At 31.9% G+C, this 27924-nt stretch overlaps 4 protein-coding genes across 5 annotated transcripts; 2 read left to right on the forward strand and 2 right to left on the reverse strand.

Annotated features, from left to right (window-relative positions):
• The first annotated feature begins 625 nt into the window (after positions 1-625).
• Positions 626-3216, forward strand: Pdhb (Pyruvate dehydrogenase E1 beta subunit). Its single transcript, XM_074246931.1, has 5 exons — positions 626-843; positions 963-1025; positions 1414-1620; positions 2286-2916; positions 3010-3216. Exons 1-5 carry the CDS (start codon positions 835-837, stop codon positions 3159-3161), a joined length of 1062 nt encoding a protein of 353 aa, XP_074103032.1. The 5' UTR covers positions 626-834; the 3' UTR covers positions 3162-3216.
• Positions 3217-3403: 187 nt separating this feature from the next.
• On the reverse strand, positions 3404-6986 carry Fibp (acidic fibroblast growth factor intracellular-binding protein). The gene is made up of 6 exons (XM_074246918.1): positions 6580-6986; positions 6099-6300; positions 4957-5184; positions 4671-4898; positions 4344-4598; positions 3404-3856 (listed from the first exon to the last, which is right to left on the reverse strand). The coding sequence occupies exons 1-6, from the start codon at positions 6662-6664 to the stop codon at positions 3778-3780; spliced, it is 1077 nt and encodes a 358-aa protein (XP_074103019.1). The 5' UTR covers positions 6665-6986; the 3' UTR covers positions 3404-3777.
• A 3706-nt stretch (positions 6987-10692) lies between these two features.
• On the reverse strand, positions 10693-12798 carry LOC141531134 (uncharacterized). The gene is made up of 4 exons (XM_074248683.1): positions 12611-12798; positions 11791-12375; positions 11310-11593; positions 10693-11235 (listed from the first exon to the last, which is right to left on the reverse strand). The coding sequence occupies exons 2-4, from the start codon at positions 12080-12082 to the stop codon at positions 11095-11097; spliced, it is 717 nt and encodes a 238-aa protein (XP_074104784.1). The 5' UTR covers positions 12083-12375; positions 12611-12798; the 3' UTR covers positions 10693-11094.
• A 6623-nt stretch (positions 12799-19421) lies between these two features.
• LOC141530043 (uncharacterized) lies at positions 19422-24675 on the forward strand. 2 transcript variants are annotated; one of them, XM_074246907.1, is made up of 2 exons: positions 19422-20483; positions 23041-24675. In XM_074246907.1, exons 1-2 carry the CDS (start codon positions 19523-19525, stop codon positions 23346-23348), a joined length of 1269 nt encoding a protein of 422 aa, XP_074103008.1. In that variant the 5' UTR covers positions 19422-19522; the 3' UTR covers positions 23349-24675. The 2 variants fall into 2 exon arrangements, with proteins under 2 accessions (XP_074103008.1, XP_074103002.1); XM_074246901.1 differs by having other exon boundaries at positions 20357-21841.
• Positions 24676-27924: the final 3249 nt, after the last annotated feature.

Consider the following 27924-nt stretch of genomic DNA (forward strand, 5'->3'; position numbering starts at 1 on the left):
AGAGCCACGTTATATTATATACTGTAATTTTTATATTTTTCTTTTTTCTGTGTAATATTTAATTTTGAATAATATGCCGCCATTATACAGACTTGAGGATAAAATAAATTCCTATATAATCAGCCGCTCAAAAAGAAGTTCTCTGAAATGTAAATCTGAGTGCTGATACCCTGATAGCCACCTTATCTATAACTTACTGTCAATCTACGTCCGCAATTTGAAGCAAACTTGACGGAAAGAGTTGGCAAAGCGAGCGATTACCTATTAGTTACCTATAACTTACTCTGCAAATAGACGTCAAAACTTGCTGTACAAGTATTTCCTTCAAATTGTAGTAAAGTTGAAAAGAAATTTAACTACAAGTTTGATTGTTAACTTGTATTCAAGTTGCGGCCGTAGATTTCCGTCAATTTGCTTACAACTGTTGTTGAGAGAAGAATTACCGCCAACTTGATGTATAAATTAACCGTAACTGCTGGAAGTCAACACTTACTGAGAAAGCGCTGGCTATCAGGGTAGATAATAGAGAACTCAAACTATATCTATACAACATACATTATACTACGCCAAAAACCTTCAGCGTTTGTGATTTCACACATTGCATTATTATATCGGATCCGAGCAATTTACTCTAGCGAGAATTCAGAACCGAAGACACCCGAAACTGATTCTCTACTCAGTGCAATACATAAAATTTAGATTATATCTGATTATATTCATATAAAAGTATAATAGACACGTATATAAGTAGAGTCAATTTTGTAATTCAGGTAAAATTTTAGTAAACGAAAAAAGATAAGTTATATACTGACCATCTCATTCATAGGAACTACCATGCTTACGGTAAAAAGATTTATTAAGACACATCAAAGTAATAAAGAACATGATTATTAAATAAAAAATTCGCATGGTATTTATTATGATAGTAATAAATTGAACAATAAATGGTTTTTTATTTTCAGTCGGCTGTTCGAGGGATCGCAAAACGATCTTTTTCTACTTCAAAATGGGCTGCCGCACAGCAGGTTAATATTTATATATACAAATTTTCTTTACTGGAACTAACCTAGCTTTTAGTTGAGCTAATTTTTTTACTGTCAAGATATTCCAATAATGAATTAACTTGAATGCTCTAAATGCTTTTAAACTTTTCAATAATTTTTTTATTGTATTCAATTCTTAGAGTGATTATGTTGACTAGTGTATTTATTGCAGATACATTTTTTTTTCGTTCAAGTTTTATATAAAATATATATGCAAACAAAATTTTATAAATGATTAGCTAACAATGCTCTAATACGCAAGGACGACAAAGGTCATGTGGTTGATCATACAGTTCATAAATAATCACGTAATTTTAAAGGAATTGTCAAAAATTTATTGAAAGTAAATTTTTTGAATTAATTTTTCTAGATGACTGTCAGAGATGCTTTAAATTCAGCCCTGGATGAAGAAATGGAACGAGATGAACGAGTATTTTTGATGGGCGAAGAAGTTGCTCTTTACGATGGTGCTTACAAAGTTTCTCGGGGCCTTTGGAAAAAATACGGTGATAAACGTGTAATTGATACTCCAATTACTGAGTCTGGCTTTGCTGGTCTTACGGTTGGAGCAGCTATGGTAAAATATTATTTATTGTAATAGAAATAAGACCCGGGAAAATATTTTTTAGATCTTGCTAAATCTACATTGGCCTTATTTAATTTATATGGATTTTATTTCATCAACAGATCTAATGTAATAAAATTAAATAATTGCAAATCTTAAAAATATTTTCCATGAATGATAATAATATCATTGAAATCAAGAAATTTTTTATAAAACATTTAGAATTTAAAGATTTCTTTTATTTTATTTAAATCTACTGGCAAATTATTATAATCATAGCGAAAAATCAATCATAAAAGTCATTCGTAATAGGATTACAAAAACCTTCTTGGTTTATTTTTGAATAAACGATTTTTTATTTTACTTGAAAAAAAATAAATAAATAAATAAAATAAAATTTCAGTTGATCAAAATTCGACCACAATAGAAATTAATGTAACAGATAGATTTTAAGTTCTCCGATTAAGTCAAAATATAGTTGACAGGATGTCCAAATGTTAGTTATTTAATTCTTATTATTAATTCGTCTTTCAGTCTTCTAAGGTTTCATTATTATTACTATCATCATTAGTTATTATCATAAGCAAGATTAATTAATAAATTACTAATTAATTTATTAATTAATAATAAAAATTAATTTTTACAATTAAAAAAAAAAATTAACAAATAATTTATAGGCTGGATTACGACCCGTGTGTGAATTTATGACTTTCAATTTTGCCATGCAAGGAATTGATCAAATAATAAACTCAGCAGCTAAAACATTTTATATGTCTGCGGGTAAAGTAAATGTACCAATAGTATTTCGGGGACCTAATGGTGCAGCTGCTGGTGTAGGTGCTCAGCATTCTCAATGTTTTGGAGCTTGGTACGCACATTGTCCTGGTTTAAAAGTTATTTCTCCTTACAATAGCGAAGATTGTAAGGGTTTACTAAAAGCTGCAATTCGTGATCCTGATCCAGTAGTATTCTTGGAAAATGAACTTCTTTATGGTGTTCAATATCCAATGTCAGACGAGGCAATATCGAAAGACTTTGTTCTACCTATCGGTAAAGCTAAAATCGAACGCCCAGGGAAACATATCACATTAGTAGCACATTCCAAAGCTGTTGAACTTGCCCTGGAAGCTGCCAACGAGCTTGCTGGTAAAGGAATAGAAGCTGAAGTTATCAATTTACGATCACTTAGACCTTTAGACACGGAAACTATTCTCAAATCAGTAGCAAAGACCCATCACCTTGTTTCTGTAGAACAAGGATGGCCGACGTGTGGCATTGGTGCAGAAATCTCTGCTAGAATTATGGAGAGTAAGTTTTTAATAGGCAATTGTTATTATTATTCATTTGTGTATATTTTTTTTTTTTTTGGAGTAAGGATTAAAAAAAATCAATTGTTTTTAGGCGAAGCATTTTACCATCTTGATGCACCAGTTATACGTGTTACGGGTGCTGATGTTCCAATGCCATACACCAAATCATTGGAAGCTCTGGCTCTTCCACGATCCCAAGATATTGTTAAAACAGTTACGAAACTTTTAGGTGCATCGCAGTAGCAAAATTATATAGAAAATTGAAAGGATTAAATAATCGTTCATTTATCCAAATTAATTTGGTGTTCTCATTGTTTGATTATTTTTTCTTTTTGCTGTAAAGAATTAATAAATTAAATATTTCTTTCAGTAGAAAATTAGTAATCCAAAAAATTCAATTAGTCATAGATGAATACAATTAACATGCACTTTGACAATGATAATAATTAAAATTTCATCTTTGGATTCAAAGTGTACTGAATTAGTTAACATTTTAATTTAATTTATTCGTAATAATTTTCATTTAGTGAAGGACGTCATTTACATAGTTTTTTTTGTTATCAATTGGTTATTTCAAGCTAACAGAAAAACGTGTCAAGCTCGCAATCTTGAATAGAATATTATGAAAATACATTTCAACGATATAACAATGTAGTTTTGTGAATACTGATTATGGCATAAAAAACATACGGAGATGTGCCACATGTTACCGAATATTTATTACAGAAAAAAAAAAAAAAAAACTGGAAAAAGTAATTAAGAAATAAATTGTAATATACATAATTTATCGACTTTCTTTTTCTTTTTCTTCATCCTCTTGTACAGTAATGACGTCTTCGCTGCAGACGTAAATTAGTTGTCATGGATGGTACATTCGTAATAAACAGCTCGTAACAACTTTCATATATCGTTCAAATGCGTCTCGCAGTGTACCTTCTCTGCATAAAAAATTAATATGAAAATATATTATGAGGCTATCAAGAAAAATTAAAAATGATGACATTTTTTTTTTCAAACGTCTTACTTAAACAAATAAATTTTGAAGGAATTATAGTTGACACTTTTATATTGAAAATTATTATACGGACAAAATTATAAATGATTTAAAAAGACTTTAATATTTCTAACAAGTTACCAAGTATGATTTACAAAAACACAAAGTACAATCGAACTCGATTGAAAGACTAATTAAGAAACGTAAAATGACTATATTTATTATATTTTTTACAAGAAAACATAAATCACTCGACAGAAAATTAGCTAAGAAAAATATTTCGAACAAATTTTAACCAATGAAAAAGTATCATAATTTGTAATTTTATAAAGAGATCCAACTGTAATAATGATTTTTTACTTCACTTTTTTCGATAATTTTTACTTAAAAATTTTGTCAACATTATTAGAAAATTAATCACTCATATTTACCTCAATACATCCATATCGAGCGCACATTGTGTATAAGCATTTAAAAAATTTTTCAAGTCAGTATGCGACCAATTTACTTGACGCCATGGTTCTATACATCGTTCTACTAGTTCCAGGAAGAAAAATCTTAATTCTCTTGAACGATGTAGATTACAACCAATTCCCAACAAAGCTCGAGAGTAATTACGAAAGTTTAAATCTAACTCTTGAAACATCTTTTCTAAAAGAGTTGGCTTCAACTTTATACATACCAAACTACAATTTTAATCATATTTATAATCAATATCAGCTATATGATAGTATCAATTTAATAGTTTAATTACTCACTACTTATGATGTTTGTCATTCTCTAACAGTACTCTACACTCTGACAGCTCCACAAGAAATTCTCTATCTAAATCTGTATCGAAATATTCTGAGCCTGTATATCGGTAGGTCCATGACGACATCATAATATTGGCACAATGATAAAGGTCCGGAAATGTTAAAAACTGTAATTTTCGTTTGCTCATTTCAAATCTTAAACAAGCTATAAATACTACTGCTGCATACCGTCTGCAAAGGAAAAAAACATTTTAATAATTACTCATTGTTATAGTGAATCAATACTTACTTAGCTAAATCATCCGGGAGCAAGAAATGTTGTTTTATGTTAGTGACTAGAGAACCAGATAAGTCTTCTACAGCTTTGAAAACTCTTTTAACATTGTCATATTGTCTTCGACAACTTTTTAATGTAATTCCTGTTTTCTCAGCCACTTCATCCAAATCTTTTCTACTCTTGGAAGTTAATTTTTTACCTAAAATTTCACGGATTACACAGTCATTGAATTCATAGTACCTGGAATCATAAAAGTAATAATTATAAGGATTCATCTGAATTTAAATAATAATGGTAAAAAAGCTTCTAATAGATTAATCACCAAATTTTCTATTAATTTCAAGCTCAAATTATTTTATTGTCTTAAATCAGACTACTATAATTATTTTTTATTAAAAATATTATATCTTTGATGGTCTTTAAAATTTTACTTGTTAAAGTGTAGGTTTTCAACAACTGTCACAGCTTTTTTGTTTTTAATTTTGTTGCAGAAAAGTGCAAATTAATTAACAATTTTTTTATAAAAATGTTTTCACTTTAAAATGGAATTTAACTTTATGTTAAAGAAATTTTAAGTTGAAAATTTTTAAATAATTTCACAGACCTATGAATAAGTTATATTGGAGCTCAAGCTATAATGGATCGTTATAGTTTTTCTTTGGCTGAATGTGACTTTTAAGTCAGAATTTAAATCATAAAATTCTAAACAAATCTATGAAAACCGCTTTGTTTTTTGTTTTAATATTCATCAGTAATATGAAAATACGAACTTATTACTACGTAAAAATGTTTTTTCTGAATGCATTGACTGTATTTTATGTAAAAAAATTAAAAGATTTTTACTTCTTTTGAAAATTAATAGATATTTTTACTTGGATACAGTTATATTTTAAAATTGAAAATGATGATACTGCAATAAAGAGATATCTGATATTTCAAGGATTTTTCTTAACAGATCAATTACTGTAAAGAAAATTCCACAAATAGATATTTTAAGGAACTACAAGCGCAATTCTAAAAAAAAAAAAAAATTTTTTTTAACTATATTGTATTTGTCGAAAGGAATAAAATAATTTTTAAATGTCTGCGAATTTCAATATTATAAAAAATCTTAAAAGCGTTTTCACTACAAATGAATATTGAAAATAATTTACATTTCTATCAACATTTGGCTAGTTTGTGGTTCAATTTGAAACGCTAATTGTTCACTAGCTAATTTCGTTGGTGTGTGAATTAATCTTTCAAGAAGAGAATAAGTACGGTAATGATCCAATATGTCAGATGCTACAAGCTCAATTGGAGCATTTGTTTGTTGGCATATTCCCCGTTGATTTAGAAGAGAAACTGCATCACTAGCTGTAATTAGAAATATTATTTTAAATAAGAATAGTTAATAAGAAGTAAATGACATTAAAGTTAGCAGTCACTAGAGAATTTTTAAATTTTGTTTAACAAAAAAATTAGTTCCAAAAAAAGATTTTTAAAAAATTGGATTTTTAATTTTTTAAAATTTCGAAATGTCAATTTTTTTTGCAATAATTTATTTGTTAAAAAAAATTCTAAAAATCATTAAATATCGGCTAAATTTAATTTCATAATAAGTAATAGAAGAAGAAGTAGAAAGAAAGTTCTTACATGAATACCCATCAACCCAAAGTTGATACACTTCGGGATCGACTAGTGTGTAGTTGCTAATAAACACATCAACATCGGATAACATTTTTCCTTTTTTAATTAATACAAGAGTTTGGAAATCTTAGTTATTTTGTTGATAAATTATGTATAACCGCAATTATGTATTGAATCTTTGATCAAATAGATTTATCTATCGTTTTATGACACAACACTAAGAATTTCATTGTTTATCGTGTCAAATAACAAAATTTAGCCCTTGTAGTTTTTTATTTAAATTCCATAAATGCTAAATAAATTATTTCATAGATAAATTCAATAGAAATGCTAACAGACTGAAATTTTAATTAACATTAAAATACATTTTTAGGATTGATATTCCATGGACTATAAATAAAAATATTTACTAAGGTTAGCTGTAACACAGTCAGGCCGAAGGCTTATTGTACACACAAGCCGAACATACCCGAAGAAAACTCGTACGATTATGATAGTATTCCTGATTATGAAGCATTTGCTCTACGTTATGTAGTAGGACTTGGCACCAGACTTTAACGAACCTGTAGATCTATATAACTTTGTTGATGTTAATTTGTGTTACATATTGTTTCACGAAAAGGTTAAAATTAGAGTTATTAAAGTAGAATAGCCACTGTGACAGTTGAAAAAAATGAGAGATTTTATAACACAAGTTGACAGATATTAAACATTTTTTTGGAATTTTATAGCAATTAAATTATTAAAAAAAATATAATTTAAAAGTTTCACATGTGAAAATTGATAAAAATTACAAGTGAAAAATTTTAAAAGCATTTTTTTATTGTAATTAATTTTTTTAAAATTGATAGCTAACCACTAATTTCAGTGTTATGAGATTTTCGGGATTTTTTATTTTACCGGCAAAATAAAGTAATATCATTGTTGGATATAATTTATAAAATTCGCCATGTGACTTAACAAAAAAAGTAACAATAAAAAAACAGCGATAAAAAATTTTTTATTAACTTGTTTTTTTTTTTCTTTATAAATGTTCGAAAATCGGGAAGTTATTGGTTTTACCCCGTTTTGGGGTCCTAGGAAGCTACCTAATCATTCCCACGGTGTGTGTGTGTGTGTGTGTGTGTAAACCTCTTATATATATATATATATATATATATATATATATATATATATATATATATATATATATATATATATATATATATATATATATATATATATATATATATATAACTTTTGAACGGCTTGACTGATTTGATCGTGGTTGGTACAATTCCAAAAGGCTTGACTAAACTTACATTTTTTTTTATTTTAAATCGCCTATTATTTATTACATTTTACTCTTTTCCGTGTATTACTAATTAACAAAGTAAAATAAATAATTAAAAGTCCGGAAAAAAAGTTAGATAAATTTTGTTACGAAAATATGTAATACAAATTATGTTATGAAACTTTTTTCCGGTTCATTTAGACCCTTCTTTTTACAACACTGAAGTTATCTGACAACTGTCAACTTTAAAAATTTTTGTAACCAATCAATTACAGTAAAAAAGCTTCTAAAAGTTTCCACGAATAATTTTTTTATTTTCACATGTGGAATTTTTTTATTTAATTTTTTTCATAATTTAATTTCTATAAAATTATAAAAAAATGTCTAATGTCTGTTAACTCCAGTGTCATTTGTTTTTGCCATTTATTTTTCGACCCCTGTCGATAAGTTTTAAAATTTTTTGGGTCTTTTCATATTATTTGTATTGTATTGTATTTAATTTATTGTTTAAAGATATTTAGATTATCTCATATACAATATCAGAAACGCATGAACAATATTAATAGTTTCGAGGATATTTAAAAATTAAAAATTTTTTTAATTTTAATTTAAATTTAAAATTTAATTTTAAAATTAAAAAAATTAAAATTTTAAAATTGAATATATTCAGAAATATGAAGCCTTTCCATATTATATAGAAAAAAAAATTTTTTTTTTTGAAAACGATAAACCATCTAGTGGAACTTTCAAGATTAATAAATTCAAAATTAAAACACTTGAGAATCTGTGATAAAGTCATTGAGCTTAGAAATATAATTTACACCTTTTAGAGTTCTTTAAGCTTAAAAATCTGATCGGTATATTGATATTGAAATTTCAAATTCTCAATATGGATAACAGTAATGTAATTATTTAAACAACTTTTACCAAAAACTTGTTCCCTGCAATCAAATAAAATTTTTATTAGTAGTGTGTTACATGATGTCATAGGCATTTATTTTATTAATTTTTTCGATAGCTTAGTCAGGCTTTACAATGTCCCTTTGTTAAATACATTTGGAGAAAAACTTTTTTTCAAAAATGTCGGTAAAGACGATGTTGTTTACTTGACCAGGCCTTCTCTGGGCATACACATATATGTGTACGCCTCCCATAAATTTTTAGCAACTTGACCGGTAAAAATGCGGTTAAAGAAGATCATCGACAGAGAGTTATTGTATTGATTTTTCATCAGAAAATGAAACATTTCAGCTCAGTAGATTTTGAGAAATCTCAAAAATAAAATTTATTCAAAATAACTTCCGAACTATTGTATTGATTAATTCTGAAATTTCATCAGTTTTTACTCTAACAAAAATAGCTACGAAATCGAGGCAAAACAAATTCTTTGATCGTAAAGCACTACTCTCTGATGCTTCGCATCATGAATCGTACAAAAAAACAACACCGAATGTCGCGAAGTACTTAAATTAAAAAAACGATTCATTTATTCGATTAATATTATAAGTAATAAAAAATATTGCAGTTAAAAAATTTGTTGATTATTTATTGGAATAATGTTACAAATAAACGTGTAAATAATTAGCCAATAGTTTCAAATACAATTTATTAATGAGAAGAAAATATCACACGTAGTAACAAATTAATGGTTCAAGAAAGACTGACTACTTACGAGCAGGCAGTAATACAATAATCCCTATTGGTATTTATGAGTAACATATTAAATTCGAATGATTATAGAAATATATAAGTATTAGGGTGGGTCAAAAAAATCAACTACTTTTTTTTTTACAATTAATACGGAAAAATGGGTTACTAGGCACCTTAAAAAAATTCTCACCAAATATGAACTCTTAATTTTAATAAGAAGATCCTCCGCGTCGCAGTTTTTCATTTTTTTCTCAGTCCAATAGAAAAAAATTCATTCCTCATCATTAATTGGTCGTACAGAAAAAATTTTTTTAAGAATTTTGTAGGAAATTTAATGCTCTACAAAAAAGGTATCTTATGTTTTTTCCGTAAACCTCACCATTTCACTAATATTGAAGATTTAAGATTGATTATTTTACGTCAAATGTCACTTTTGTTTATGAATTTTATAACTCGACAAGAAATGGCTATTATTGAATGGGCAATAGAAATTTTTGTAGCAAATTAACTGCTCTATAAAAATGGTATCTTATGTTTTGGCGATTAAATTAATCGTTCAAAAGATATTCATCATCAAACTTTCATGTATATCGATTTTAAGAGTTTTTGATTAAATAATCGAAAAATTTCAATTTAATCTATCAGTTTTGAGAAAATTTACACGAAAAAAATTTTTTTTCATCAACTGAGAAACTTCAAAATGTTTTTCAAGCTTTTTTTTATGTGTAAGTATTTTTATCTACATTTAAAAAAATAAATTGTACATTATTTATCGCTTAGTGAATTATTTATCAATAAAAAAAGCAAAGTTTTCATTATAAATATATTATGATTTCAGTTTTAGAGAAAAAAATGTCCAATTAGTTATAAGAAAGTTTTTTATTTCAATTTTCAACTGAGCTATTTATTTTCAAACAATTTTTGGTTGCAAGTAGGGTAGTTTTTTCGATGCTCTTTCACAACTTGCAATAAAAATTGAAATTGCTCTTCATCTTTCGTTAAGCATTGGTTATATTCACTTACTAATGCGACACCTCGCTATGCCACATCATTAACAACTTTCAATTGTGCGAAAAATTCTTTATTTTCATTATAACTCTCATCAGTAGACCATAAATCAATATTTTTGTCAAGAAAATCATACGGCAGATCAAAGATCTCAAAAGTTTTAATGACTTCTTAGAAACAAAGTCACTTATATTTTTTTGCAGAATTAAATGTAAATTTTTTCTATCAATAATAAATCTTCTTGCTTTAGAATCTGTACCTTCGCGAGTCTTAACAGCTTCGACAATATTCTTCTTTATGTTTAATGGAACGGTATCATCAAAAAGTGATAAAATAGCAAGTTAATCACTTAAGTACCATAAATGTGAAGTCATTTTTTCACATGTAGCCAAGGAAATTAAAGAATTAATTTTACTGTACTCAATTAAATTTTTCATAAACTCTAAGTCGTGATTAGCAGCAGAAGTCGCAGAAGTTGATGAAAACCAAGCTTTTACATACACCATAACTATGAAAATACAAAATTGTCGAAGACCATCCAATTCTTTCTTAGAAAGGTCAAATTCATCTCTAAAAATAAACATTTTTAGTCAATAAATTGCCTTTGCCATCCATCTTGCATGATGAACTGCACCAGGACGCTTGAAGAAAACTTGCTCTCGTGGCATTTCTCCCAGAAAAATTAATGACAATTCCAATATTTCTTTATAGTCATCTCGGGGTTGCGATAACTACCAAAAGTAATCAATTATTCGTAAAAAATCAAAAATTATCCTCTACACTTAAAATTGTATTTAAATAATACCTGTAAGTATCGCTTAATAAATGAAGATAGATTATTTTTTTCATTCGTAATAATATTAGCAACAATACTATCTTCAACACCAGATTTATACTTCGTTTTATCGAATGTGTCCCACAATTTTTTGAATCTGTCAAATATTGGAACATTTGGTCCGGATGATACTGGCCAATAGACTTCGAATGCACTCCTTAAAATGATCTCATAAATATGATGGCGACATGGTAACCAAATTAATTCTTTTCCTAAGGCCTTTTCAATTTCTTTACATGTACCATGATGGATTCCTGTATAGTAAAAATAGATAATTACACTTTAAGTTCTATATTTAATAAAAATTGTAACGCATTTTTAAAATCTATAAATACATAAAGAATTATAACTAATGGGCACGTGTCGAAAATTTAATTAATGTATGAAAACAATTCAACTAGAACGATGAAAATAAAATTTTCTTTTAAATATTTTATCATTGATTAGTTACCCGTATTAACCGCAGTCGTGTCAAAACACATCGCCTTGATGTAACTAATAATACCCCATTGATTTAACGTTGACAGGATGGTTGCTGTTTGATTTTCTGCCGATCCACTATTCATTTTTGGAACTCCAAGTAACTGCTCAGTACCAAAAGCAGTCAAAATAATCGGTAATCGATCCACAAATTTCGATTCAGAAATGTCATTCAGTATTTTCCCATCCCAATGCACGACATATTTATCATGAGCTTTGAAGTTATCTTTTAGTCCTATAGCAATGTCTTTTCGTAAGAGCATGCGAGTTCGTTGAATTGTTCAATAACTAAGAGTTGTATCTTCTACATTAACACCAACACTTGATAGAACTGGAGCAATAATGAACATCGCATTTCTACTACTAACATTAGCTCTGTCGAGTGCTGAGATAAGCTCTGGAGTTAGAATATTTATTTTTGCTCGTGTTGTCGGTATTTGAGGCACATACTCTAAATCTGAACCGAAATTTGTAGCTTGACTTAATGTAAGGGTTGAAGATGACTCTGATTCCTCACTTCGAACAATCTCATGGCTGGTTGAGGGTTGATTCAAATCTAAAATAAGCGTTGTTATTTAATTAATGGAAGCAAAAAATATGGAACTCATTCATTTTGACATCAAATAAGGAACACAAAGAGTTTTTATTTATCATCTACGAACATATTGACATTTATGATATAATTAATTAGAAAAACAATAATATATTTTATTATTCATAATTTATAATCAAGTTAATTTATTTTCAATTCTGATTAAAATTTATAATAATTAAATGTTGTAAATACTCACGACTTTCATCTACTTCCATCGTATTCATAGTACTGTTTAATTTATTTGGGTTATTTGAAAGAATTTCTTTCCGGGTATCACTTTTTTGATTTGAATATAGTTCACGAATATCATTATCAAGCAGTTTTATTGATTTATGATCTACAATATCAAATAATGCTTTGATTTCATTCTGAAATATTATTACATTTTTGTTTTGGGCTGATGATTTTTTCGCACAAAAGATTGTTGCAATTTCAACCATCGGTTATGATAGCGAAGAATTTTTGTATTACATTAGTTGATCCACTAGTCGGAATCTGGTTGTTTTTCCATAGTTCAATAACTTGATCAGTTGCATTTTTAGCACTTTGTTTGATAGAACATTTTAATACTTTGAGCTGATAAAAAAACACTCATAACCTCTTTCACTGTTGGCAACTTACGTTCTGAAATTTTTGCATGGGTTTTCCGATCAAATGAATGTCCTTATCCATATTTTCGATAAATATATAAATTTATGTAGTGACCGCAAAATTTGTAAATATTTAATCGTTTTATCACATATACAAGATCATAACTTGTGGAAACACTAGAAATGCTGTAGAAAATGTAAACAAATAAAAACAATATAACTATAAAGAAAAATGTAGGTGGCGCTAGTTCACAAGGGAAACAGAGTAAATAGAATACAAAACAAAAATTCTCTACAGAAGAAATTTTCCCAAGGACAATATACAGCTGTAGTGGAAAAATTTTTTAAGACGTTTTGAAGACGTTATAAAAAACAACATGATCGTGATTTCTAATGATGAAAAATAAAAAGTTTGGAATTATTGAATAAAAATTTTGAAAACAAAATTCAAATAATATTTACATTAAAGACAAAAAATGAAATTTTCTCAAAACTGATAGATTAAATTGAAATTTTTCGATTATTTAATCAAAAACTCTTAAAATCGATATACATGAAAGTTTGATGATGAATATCTTTTGAACGATTAATTTAATCGCCAAAACATAAGATACCATTTTTATAGAGCAGTTAATTTGCTACAAAAATTTCTATTGCCCATTCAATAATAGCCATTTCTTGTCGAGTTATAAAATTCATAAACAAAAGTGACATTTGACTTAAAATAATCAATCTTAAATCTTCAATATTAGTGAAATGGTGAGGTTTACGGAAAAAACATAAGATACCTTTTTCATAGAGCATTAAATTTCCTACAAAATTCTTAAAAAAATTTTTTCTGTACGACCAATTAATGATGAAGAATGAATTTTTTTCTATTGGACTGAGAAAAAAATGAAAAACTGCGACGCGGAGGATCTTCCTATTAAAATTAAGAGTTCATATTTGGTGAGAATTTTTTTAAGGTGCCTAGTAACCCATTTTTACGTATTAATTGTAAAAAAAAAATAGTTGATTTTTTTGACCCACCCTAATAAGTATGCATGTTTGCTATGGTAACTAAACTTTCAACACACCCTCTCAAACTGCATACTCTTATTAGTAACCAAATCCAAAACCATCCATACATTTTTCGTGCATAATTCGAGTTAATGGTTTTGTTAACACATCAGCAATCATCTCACTCGTCGGTACACGGCATACACTTATCAACTTATTCGTAATTGCTTCGCGTATAAAATGATATTTTATATCAATATGTTTCGTTCGCGCATGAAACATGGAATCAACAGCTAAACATTGTGCGCCATAGTTATCTATAAAAATATTCATTTTTGCCCAATCACTCAGTTCTAATTCGCAAAACAAACTTTGTAAATACAAAGCTTCTTTCGTAGCCTCTGCTAGACTCACATACTCGGCCTCGGTCGACAATAGAGCAACAGTACGTTGTTTTTGAGATTTCCAAGATATAGCCGCGCCGCTGAATAAAAATACATAGCCTGAATAAGACTTTCGGTCAATCGTACACCCACCCCAATCGGAATCTGAATAACCAACTAAAGCCTTATCAACTTTACTATAAACAAGTCCAGCACTCATAGTCCCAGCTAAATATCTCAACACACGCTTTGCAGCCAACCAATGGCATTTACGCGGTTTTTCAACGAATTGAAATTTTCAGCTAATCTAGAGACAGTATTCGAAATATCAGGTCGAGTCGCTACAGATATATACATAAGAGCACCAATTAATTCGCGGTATGGATACTCTTCATGTGACTCATCTTCGCTTACATTTTCAAAATGTACATTTAATTCGGAAGGCGTTGCAACCGGATTACAGTCATTCATTCCGTATTGTTTAAGCAATGCAGCGATATATCCCGATTGAGAGAGCTCTATTTGCTCTTCATACTGACCTATTTCTAAACCAAGGCAATATTTTGCAAGACCTAATTCTTTTAACTCAAAAGATTCCATTAAATCTAGCTTTAGCTTATCTACCTCTTTCATATCATTTGACGCAACAAGAATATCATCTACATACACTAATACTAAAGTTATACAATTTTTAATTTTTCGAAAGAATAAACAAGGTTCATTTTTTACTATTTTCAAGCCAACTTGTCCTAATTTTTCACTTAACGTCGCGTACCACTGTCTGCCAGCCTGTTTTAGGCCATATAGTGCCTTTTTCAGCTTGCACGCATTTCCACCACTCTTTAGTTGGTGTAACATTTCTTTAGCACGCGCACACACTTTTATATCACACTTATTACTGGCGATGATTCTCTGCAACATCTCGGTCAGCATATCCGGTACCTTCATGATCACTTCTTCTTCCAATGACCCATTGAGGTATGCGGTCACTACATCGAACTGCCAAATTTTTAGCTTGAGTTGTGTTGCGAGTGCTAGCATTAATCTCAAAGTCTCTAGCCTCGCGACAGGTGCAAATGTCTGGTGATAGTCAACGCCGTATCTTTGACTATATCCTTTCGCCACTAATCGGGCCTTACGTTTCACAATTTCACCACTAGCATCATATTTATTTGTTAAAACTAAACAACACCCAACAACAATTTCTCCATCGCTCCTTTTAATAATATCCCAAGTATCATTTTTTATCAGCGATATAACCTCACTTTCAATAGCCTCCAGCCATTCATCTGATACATCACTCTTGAGTGCTTCTTTTACACTAACCTCTGCAACATTGACAAAAACATCGTCCTCGAGTTCATCTTCATTGTCAATTTGGTTATTTGAATTGGAGTCACCATTTGGTGGTGTATCTTCTGACGTGGCTTGTGACTGAAACAACTTCCTCGGTCGCCCTCGACAATTTGTTCGAAGCAGACGGGGTCTGCCGCGCCCACGCTTAACAGTCTGTTTTTCAGGAGGAACGCTTTCATTCTGGGGCGTCTGTGGCGATTCAGGGAATTTTTGGACAGGTCGTGGCGATAATTCGACTGTCTTCTTGTGATTATCGTTTGGCATTATCCACTCGTCAAAAATCTGTGTATCCCAAGGGCCATTACATGTATCCTCATTGTTTGATGTCGGTACAAAAGAGATTGACTAGAGTGCTCTTATGAGAATACTCAAACTTTAAATATCTATACTTTATATTTAACATGGGTTATTCTCATGGCAATTTTCATTATCGTTCTTATGAACGCGATGTCAAATGGCGGCTGCACATGCGCCCCATGACTTAGCGGGAAGAAGACCGGCAAGCCCGGGGCACGAGGCCGGTGGGGACGCCATGAGCGGCAGTTGTACTGGGACTAGTGACTAGTGCAATATACCTGCTTTCTCTCTGACAAAGAAATTATTCCATTGTGTTTATTATTTGCTAACGTAATTAATTATCAGTTCTCATACTTAATTAAATTCATTGATTCGACATTTGTGCATCAATTTTAAACTTAACATAAATTCGTGGTCAAATATTTAAGACGCTAATAAAAAGTACGTCGTACTTAGCGTTTAGCATCGCGGCCATTGTCTTCAATCGCGTGATAAATTAGACGCAATAAATTATCATTGTTAAGAGTTTGTCAAGAATCTTCAATTCAGTTTCATAATATTCAATTATAATTAACATCATTGTTAATTAGTTATATTTTGCAAGTGTTAATTGAATTTAGTCAATCGTAATTATTAACTTAACTTCATTGATGTGCTTTATTTAATTAAATTTAATCGTGTTAATTGTTAAATTCAAATCAAATTTACAAGAAACAAGTACATTAATAAATTCATATATTTAATAATTTGTTGAGTTATTCAGAAAGTAATTTAAATTAAATAGTAAATTCTCGCGTAAATTAGAAAACTATATTCAACTACTAATTTAAACTAAATATTCAAATCATTTAAATCAAAATTAATTCGATCCTCTCGGGTCATAACACAACTTGATCCCAGCGATCAAGGATTCGATCCCAGCGATCAATTCATAACACAACTTGGTCCCAGCGATCAAGGATTCGATCCCAGCGATCAATTCATAACACAACTTGATCCCAGCGATCAAGGATTCGATCCCAGCGATCAATTCATAACACAACTTGATCCCAGCGATCAAGGATTCGATCCCAGCGATCAATTCATAACACAACTTGATCCCAGCGATCAAGGATTCGATCCCAGCGATCAATTCATAACACAACTTGATCCCAGCGATCAAGGATTCGATCCCAGCGATCAATTCATAACACAACTTGATCCCAACGATCAAAGACTTGATCCCAGTGATCAATTCATAACACAACTTGATCCCAGCGATCAAAGACTTGATCCCAGTGATCAATTCATAACACAACTTGATCCCAGCGATCAAAGACTTGATCCCAGTGATCAATTCATAACACAACTTGATCCCAGCGATCAAAGATTCGATCCCAGCGATCAATTCATAACACAACTTGATCCCAGCGATCAAGGATTCGATCCCAGCGATCAAATTTATAACACACAGTCAATTCTCTTCCGATTACAAACACACGATCCTTTGTGATCATAATTACATTTCATATCTCTACTGAGATATTAATGGTTGACGGTTAACCACAATAACCTAACGGCGGATGAGATCTATTCTCACCCCTCATTGCACAGCAGTGCGATAATTATATACATTCATATCAACACACATTCATTCACATATCTCTTAACTGTAACATCTTCGAGGAGTTTTTCTCTAGCAATTGCTAGAGTTTTCTCCTCTTGGGGAATAAATTAATCACAATTATTCACCCCAACACCGAGTCTTTTATTTTAAACAGATAGATCCTGAACCAATTCCTAACTAATCAACTACATATAGAAGAATTACGGAAATTCTCCTTAGTGGAGAGTTTGCGACGATACAAATTGGTGCCTCCTGTGAGGTGTGAACTCACGAACCCTGGTTTACGAAGTGGAAACAAGTGTCAATTAACTTCATCGTTGGACATCTAACAATAAAAAGATAAGTCTCAAATTATTATTATCTAATTACTTATATTTAAACTACGATTGATTAATATAATTATTCAATTGCAATTTAATCATCAACTAGTGATTCATATTTTTTGATTCTTATTTATAACTTATTTGCCAAAAGGATAACCTAAAACTATCAATTATTAATTGACTACAATATCAATAATCTAATAATTAAATTTAAACATGGACAATTTAAATTATACTCTTGAACAAAAACGAAACCTACTAGAAAGCAAATTACAAAGACTACAGTCTAAACTAACAGTAGGAGGAATAACACTCTCAAATGCTGCTCTGCAGTTTGAAAGAATTAAAGCAATGTTTGACATATTTGATACATTAATTGACGAACATTTGTTATTAAACTCTGACGATACAGCAGAATTGGAACTGGCTGAAAAGGTTAGAGTAGATTATTTCGCCCTTGCAGATAAATTAGCGAACTTGATTCCAACTGACACTGCTAATACATCTCACAATTCGACCGTACTGAACACAACAATGGCAAACACTTCCTTTGGAACACAAGGCCTTGCAAAACTTCCTACTGCACAACTACCTAAGTTTGACGGGAATTTTGAAAATTGGATTTCTTTTAAAAACACTTTTAGAACATTAATAGACGGACGAACTGATGTGGATGATCTCAATAAATTCTTATATCTACGTTCATGTTTAGTAGGTGCTGCAACTAACAAGCTTGCGCTTTACGCTGCCAGCCCTGAGAGTTACGAAAAGGCTTGGAAATTACTCACAGATACTTATCAAAAAGAACGCGCTTTAATTTACAAGCATTGTGATGCCATTTTAAATGTAAGGCCCATCACTGTTGCTACCACAGACAATCTCACTAAATTTATCGATACTGCTCAACAACATTTAAGTGACCTCGAATCTTTAAATTCACCAATAACTAATGTTATGCTTGTAAGAATGTTAGAAAATAAATTACCTACTGGAATTAGAGACAAATGGTCAGAAACGTTTACAGATGACAATACTGTTCCAACCTTTGAATCTTTTAGTAAATTCATTACGAATTATGCCTTTAGACTTAGTACACGACATCATGACCATCACAATTCAAATCAACCTTTTAAACGAAAACGCAATGACTATTCAGGAAATATTTCTAAAACCCAGTGCGGAGAATCATCCACTAGAATACTGATGACTAACACTGCTAACATTTGTCCAAACTGTAAACAAGATCATCCCTTATTTAAATGCCAGAAATTCAACTCATTGACTGTTGACCAACGCATTAAGTTTGTTAGAGCTTCCCGACTCTGTATTAACTGTTTACGTAATCACAAGGGACCTTGTAACTCAATACGATGTAGACTCTGTAACAAATTCCACCACACTATGCTGCATTATGCGCAAACTCCACAAAAACAATATTCTCATAACAAAAACAATACAATACTTACTTCTAAGCCTGAATCAACTATTGTCACACCAGCTGCCAAGGACTCCACAAAATGACTATCTGTGCACAACCTAACCACAGCACTTAGAATGCCACGTTTTCAATTAATGATGAGCGCTCTCATACACCTACGTGATTTTGATGGTAAATTCATACAAGCTCGTGCTTTACTAGATACTTGTGCTACTGCTAATTTTATCACTGAAGATTTAACAAACAAATTAAAGTTACCAATTCAAAATTGTGCTATTCCTATTGGCGCGGTTAATGGAATGCAAACATTCTCTAAACATCTTATACAAGTAGTATGTAAATCTTTGAATCGTAAATTTCAAAAATCATTATCCTTTCTAACAGTCAGTAAAATCACCGATTTAAGTCCTAATGAAGTATTTCCTCGTGATAAAATACATATACCTAATAACATAACTCTTGCTGATCCACTATTTCATCTTCCACGACCAGTAGATGTTCTTATTGGTTCTGGAACCACCTTGGCTTTGCTGTCAATTGGACAAATAAATCGCTCACATGACGATTGTGACTTAATCATCCAGAAAACCGTGCTTGGTTGGGTTGTAGCGGGGGGAATCAACGATGATAATAACACACAGCCTGTATCATGTCAACTTTTAGACTTATCAAATCAATTAACACGTTTTTGGACAATAGAAGACATTAGTCCCAGGGGATCTAGAACTTTAGATGATTCCCTTTGTGAAAAATACTATCAACTTAATACTACACGAGATGCAACTGGGAGATACATTGTAAAACTACCCTTTAAAGTCGACAATGTAGATTTTGGTAATTCAAAACAACAAGCTTATAAAAGATTTCTCTCATTACAGAGGAGATTGAATTTAAATCAACAACTTAAGATTGAATACAATAAGGTAATGCAGGAGTACATCGACCTTGGTCATATGGTACTTGTATCAAATGATCAAGAGCCGGGCTACTTCTTACCACATCACCCCATCATTAAGACATCTAGCACTACCACCAAGGTACGCGTTGTATTCGACGCCTCTGCAAAATCCGACAAAGGTATCTCCTTGAACGAGGTTCTACTGACGGGGCCTACTGTACAAGATAACTTATTCACTATTTTATTACGTTTTCGTAGTTATGTTTAATAAACATTGTTTATGCTATGACTTCTGATATTGCTCAAATGTACCGACAGATTTTAGTCCATCCGGACCATCATAAATTTCAAAGAATTCTTCATTATCATGATGACACAATTAGTACTTTTGAACTACAACGAGTTACTTTTGGGGTATCAGCAGCTCCTTTTCTAGCCACACGTACAATAAACAAATTAGCTGATGACGAACGTCACAATTTTCCAAATGCTTCAACCATACTTAAACGAGATTTGTATGTAGACAATCTGTTAACTGGAACAAATTCTTTGTCTGAAATTTTACAATTACGTGACGAAATAATTCAATTAGTAAGAAAGGGGGGTTTTGAACTCCGTCAGTGGGCCTCCAATCACAAACATGCATTGGATAACTTTGATCAAAGAACTCTTGACTTAGATTGTGCTATTAACGATGATCCTATATCTAAAACTTTGGGGGTTTATTGGAACTCTTTAACTGATGAATTTATCTATACTGTTAATTCACTAGATTCTTTAAGAAAAATAACTAAAAGAACAATCTTATCAGATGTCGCAAAAATTTTCGATCCACTTGGAATATTAGGTCCAGTAGTACTTGCTGCCAAAACTATGATACAAGCATGTTGGAAAGCAAAGGTTCATTGGGATGAAGCAATACCTCAGAATTTGCATACTCTCTGGTGTAAATTTGCTGAACAATTACCATTAATTAGAGAATTTGCTGTTGATCGTAACATTGTTATTCCTAATGCTATTCATATCGAGATACACGGCTTTTGTGACGCCAGTCAAATAGGCTACGGAGCCTGCTTATATATACGATCAATGAATCAACAAGGTCAAATCATGGTTAATTTAGCTTGTTCAAAATCCAGAGTTGCGCCGATTAAAGATGTAACAATTCCTAAATTAGAACTATGTGCAGCACAATTACTTTCTAGATTATACAAAGAAGCACTTCCCGCATTTGATTTCACATGTAACAAAATAATTTTCTGGTCAGATTCAACTATAGTCTTGCAATGGCTCAAACGTTCACCTCACACTCTTAAAGTCTTTGAATCCAATCGAGTTTCAGAAATACAAGCTCTCGGGAAAGACATAGAATGGCGTCATATTCGAACATGTGATAATCCGGCTGACTCTTTATCTCGAGGTCAATTACCTTCTGAATTTCTTAAAAACAAAATGTGGTTCAAGGGTCCTACGTGGCTTTCACAGGACTCCAATACCTGGCCAATCTCAATTCAGTCCGTTCCATCAGAACTACCAGGTTTACGAAAAAATACTTGCTTGCTTACATCCACTAATGACCTATTCCAACGCTTTTCTTCATATTCAACACTCATCAACTCATATTCATTTGTTTTACGTATGCTTAAGTCAAGTCAATTCAAACATAAGCCTCTGAGTGTTGAAGAAAAGTCAAAAACTGAAATTAGAATACTTGCATTAATTCAAAAGAACAATTTCACGATGAAATAGAACAAATTAAAAACACTGGAGAAACTAAAAACTTGAGATTACGTTGTTTAAATCCATTTCTTGATCAAAATGGTTTATTACGAGTAGGTGGTCGTTTGAAACACGCCCCTATCTCCTTCACCACAAAACATCCAATCTTATTACCATCACATCATTATGTTACTGATTTAATTATTAGAGAAACTCATAAAAATTCATACCACTCCGGTATACAAGCTACTTTATCAACCTTACGCCACAAATTCTGGTTACTAGATGGGAAAAGCCAGATACGGCGGATTGTCAAAAGATGCGTGGAATGCATTCGGCATCGCCCTGTATTACTTCAAGGGAAGATGGCTGATCTACCTAGTGCCAGAGTAACAGAGTCCGCTGCATTCTCACATGTGGAAGTAGACTATTTTGGACCTTTATTCATAAAAGAACGAAAATTCAGAAATCGAACTAAGATTAAGGTTTATGGATGTGTTTTCATTTGCATGGCCACGAAGGCGGTCCATCTTGAGATTGCTAGCGACCTGACCTCTGATGGCTTCTTGGGAGCCTTTGGGCGGTTTGTTGAACGCCGGGGGGTCCCATCTCATGTTTATTCTGACAATGGTACCAACTTTGTAGGCGCTAATAATCAACTGAACGAACTCTATGCTCTTTTTACATCTCAATCTCATCAAAATCTAGTAAATGATTACGCTATCAGAAAAAACATTATCTGGAAATTCAATCCACCATTATCACCACATTTTGGGGGCATTTGAGAAGCAGCAGTAAAGTCCTTTAAACATCATCTTAAGAGGGTAGTGAAGGATCAACTTCTCACCTTTGAAGAATTAAATTCTCTAACTATACAAATTGAATCTATACTTAACTCTAGACCGTTATGCACGCTATCTAGTGATCCTAATGATCCTATAGCATTAACACCTGCTCATATCTTAATAGGTCGCCCTCTCACAATGCTGCCTGAACATGATTTTTCTGATGTTCCAGATAATCGTCTTAGCGTATGGCAATTCATCACCAAGGCCAGACAAGATTTTTGGAAACGCTGGTACCTAGAATACCTCCATGAACTCCAAACTCGTCAAAAATGGCACACAACTCAAGGAGAAATCAAACCTAATCAGATCGTACTGTTAATGGACAGAAACCAACCATGCATGCTGTGGCAATTGGGTGTCGTGGTCGAACTTCATCCCGGAGATGACGGAGTTACTCGGCTCGCATCAATCCGAACATCACGAGGATTGTTCAAACGAAACATCACTCTATTATGTCCATTACCTATTAATACTTGATCTAATAATGTAACAACCATTGTATTACACCATACATTACATGCCATAATCTTTCTCATACATTCGCAACGGGGGGAGTGTGTTTGATGTCGGTACAAAAGAGATTGACTAGAGTGCACTTATGAGTATACTCAAACTTTAAATATCTATACTTTATATTTAACATGGGTTATTCTCATGGCAATTTTCATTATCGTTCTTATGAACGCGATGTCAAATGGCGGCTGCACATGCGCCCCATGACTTAGCGGGAAGAAGACCGGCAAGCCCGGGGCACGAGGCCGGTGGGGACGCCATGAGCGGCAGTTGTACTGGGACTAGTGACTAGTGCAATTTACCTGCTTTCTCTCTGACAAAGAAATTATTCCATTGTGTTTATTATTTGCTAACGTAATTAATTATCAGTTCTCATACTTAATTAAATTCATTGATTCGACATTTGTGCATCAATTTTAAACTTAACATAAATTCGTGGTCAAATATTTAAGACGCTAATAAAAAGTACGTCGTACTTAGCGTTTAGCATCGCGGCCATTGTCTTCAATCGCGTGATAAATTAGACGCAATAAATTATCATTGTTAAGAGTTTGTCAAGAATCTTCAATTCAGTTTCATAATATTCAATTATAATTAAAATCATTGTTAATTAGTTATATTTTGCAAGTGTTAATTGAATTTAGTCAATCGTAATTATTAACTTAACTTCATTGATGTGCTTTATTTAATTAAATTTAATCGTGTTAATTGTTAAATTCAAATCAAATTTACAAGAAACAAGTACATTAATAAATTCATATATTTAATAATTTGTTGAGTTATTCAGAAAGTAATTTAAATTAAATAGTAAATTCTCGCGTAAATTAGAAAACTATATTCAACTACTAATTTAAACTAAATATTCAAATCATTTAAATCAAAATTAATTCGATCCTCTCGGGTCATAACACAACTTGATCCCAGCGATCAAGGATTCGATCCCAGCGATCAATTCATAACACAACTTGGTCCCAGCGATCAAGGATTCGATCCCAGCGATCAATTCATAACACAACTTGATCCCAGCGATCAAGGATTCGATCCCAGCGATCAATTCATAACACAACTTGATCCCAGCGATCAAGGATTCGATCCCAGCGATCAATTCATAACACAACTTGATCCCAACGATCAAAGACTTGATCCCAGTGATCAATTCATAACACAACTTGATCCCAGCGATCAAAGACTTGATCCCAGTGATCAATTCATAACACAACTTGATCCCAGCGATCAAAGACTTGATCCCAGTGATCAATTCATAACACAACTTGATCCCAGCGATCAAAGATTCGATCCCAGCGATCAATTCATAACACAACTTGATCCCAGCGATCAAGGATTCGATCCCAGCGATTAATTCATAACACAACTTGATCCCAGCGATCAAGGATTCGATCCCAGCGACCAATTCATAACACAACTTGATCCCAGCGATCAAGGATTCGATCCCAGCGATCAATTCATAACACAACTTGATCCCAGCGATCAAAGACTTGATCCCAGCGATCAATTCATAACACAACTTGATCCCAACGATCAAAGACTTGATCCCAGTGATCAATTCATAACACAACTTGATCCCAACGATCAAAGACTTGATCCCAGTGATCAATTCATAACACAACTTGATCTCAGCGATCAAAGACTTGATCCCAGTGATCAATTCATAACACAACTTGATCCCAGCGATCAAAGATTCGATCCCAGCGATCAATTCATAACACAACTTGATCCCAGCGATCAAGGATTCGATCCCAGCGATCAAATTTATAACACACAGTCAATTCTCTTCCGATTACAAACACACGATCCTTTCTGATCATAATTACATTTCATATCTCTACTGAGATATTAATGGTTAACGGTTAACCACAATAACCTAACGGCGGATGAGATCTATTCTCACCCCTCATTGCACAGCAGTGCGATAATTATATACATTCATATCAACACACATTCATTCACATATCTCTTAACTGTAACATCTTCGAGGAGTTTTTCTCTAGCAATTGCTAGAGTTTTCTCCTCTTGGGGAATAAATTAATCACAATTATTCACCCCAACACCGAGTCTTTTATTTTAAACAGATAGATCCTGAACCAATTCCTAAGTAATCAACTACATATAGAAGAATTACGGAAATTCTCCTTAGTGGAGAGTTTGCGACGATACACTCATTGAATTTCACGTCTCACGCACAATTGCACTGTCCCTTTTGAAAATAACTTCAAAATTTTTATCGGTGATTTTCGCAACTGATATTAAATTAGATCTTAAGTTAGGCACATACAAAGTATCGCGAAATTCTATCAGTTTTTGACCCTTGTCACTACTTACTGATATACACACTTCACCTTTACCTTTTACTTCGGTTGTCGCGTCACTTGCAAGGTTCAACCTAACGTTTGGCGCTTTATTTATCGTATTGAACAACACACCACTTCCACATAAGTGTGACGTACACCCACTGTCTAAAACCCATGGCTTATTGGCAGCTTTGGTTGCTGCTTTATACACACAATCGGAATTCATTACAGTATGACTCACTGTGAAGGCCGCATCAACATTATTTGCTAAGTCATTGGGCTTATTTAGGGATTTATTTACTTTCTTGCTTGGACAGGCATTAGCCTTATGTCCCTTTCCCCCGCATTTGTAACACCTGAACTCACGTTTCCCGCTCGATTGTACGTGGCCTTTCTTTGGGCGAAACGCCATTGCAATGACGTCATTTCCACTTTCCTCCCACGTGGACTCATTGTATTCAAGGATTTTTACTTTCAGCTCTTCCGGAGACGGTAGTGTGTCCCGCGTCTCTATTGCTGTACGAAAAGCTTGATACGATGGAGGGAGACTATTCAATAATATGACAGTCTGTAGATTGTCGCTTATCACCTCTCCCATGCTTACGAGCTTATCCGTAATCTCGAAGAAGCCATCCATGTGATCTCTAACATCACTACCCTCGCACATTTTTCGTTGAATAAGTTGCTTCAGCAATGCCGCCTTTTTTGCAGGTCCAGTTGACGCATATACCGATTGCAACTTAATCCAAATCTCGTTCGACGTCTTGCAATGTTTAATGTCCTTCAATAAACGTGGTTGAATCGACAGAATGAGTTCTGTCCTCGCCTGATCATCTTTTTCAATCCAATTTGTGAGTGTTTCCGTTGGTACTGCTGATGAACCACGTGCCGGCTTCACTGTTGTTCCGTCTACGTATTTCCATAAACCATTTCTCCTCAGCCATGCTTCGATTTGTATTGTCCATGTGTCGTAATTTTCCTTCGACAACAATTCAATTCGCGAAGCTGACGAACCCGTATTTGACGCCATTTTAATAACGAAAAAGAACACTCGTTAACAACGCGTGACAGCTAAAAATATACAACGTATAACACTATATACTATAAAAATGTAGGTATGCACACTGGGCCCATAACCTGTTGATTATTTATTGGAATAATGTTACAAATAAACGTGTAAATAATTAGCCAATAGTTTCAAATACAATTTATTAATGAGAAGAAAATATCACACGTAGTAACAAATTAATGGTTCAAGAAAGACTGACTACTTACGAGCAGGCAGTAATACAATAATCCCTATTGGTATTTATGAGTAACATTAAATTCGGATGATTATAGAAATATATAAGTATGCATGTTTGCTACGGTAACTAAACTTTCAACAAAATTTCTACGAATTTTTGGTTTTTCAAAATTCAATAATCATCAAAGAACCTAATTGTTTAGTAATTTGTATCTTTTTAGGCATTTAGAGCTTGAAAACAGTTCATGTCAAGATTTGAGTTTAAACTTAATTTTTTAAGACTGACTTAAGAAGTTACATAGATAAGAAAAAGGATACATTTATTTATTCGTCTGTAAAGTTATAGCATTGACATAACCCAACACTGACATTATTAATAATTGTTATAAATCTATTCAAGCAACAAAATTCTAATTAGAACAACTAATTCTAATAAGCACCAAATTTAATAACACAAATAAATTTCGTTGCTTAAATAATGACCAAGATACTGATAGTCAATGCTGAATTGTGTCAATGCTAATTTGACAGATGTTCTATTTGTTTAGAAAATTTTAATTACTTCAACGAAACCAAAAGATATATAGATATCTTTTTATCGGCTTTAAAAATGAAATTTTTTTTCTACTACAAAATGCAAATAAGAAAATAGAAATTTCAAACTCGAAAATCCTGAGAACGCTTAAATCATTGTTAAGCAAGAGAGTTAAATATTGGACATATTTTTTATCATACTATCGTTTTTTTTTAATTTATTAATTAAATTTTGTATTTAGTTCCTGAAAATTCATAATTTATAATTATGAACTTATAGCTACTTCACACTAAAAAACATAAAATGTAAACCTGTTGTTAGCGAATTTTTTTTTTCAGATTTGTCAGGTGCGCATTGTACATGACTATACTATGGATGTCTTTACAGGATCAACACACCTTCTAGTTGAGATCAATATTTGCATTCTGGTCGTAAATTCAAATAATGTTT

This window comes from Cotesia typhae, unplaced genomic scaffold, assembly GCF_013202065.1.
Source record: "Cotesia typhae breed Kobodo isofemale line unplaced genomic scaffold, CoteBio_Ctyphae contig_119, whole genome shotgun sequence".
NCBI classification, from domain to species: domain Eukaryota; kingdom Metazoa; phylum Arthropoda; class Insecta; order Hymenoptera; family Braconidae; genus Cotesia; species Cotesia typhae.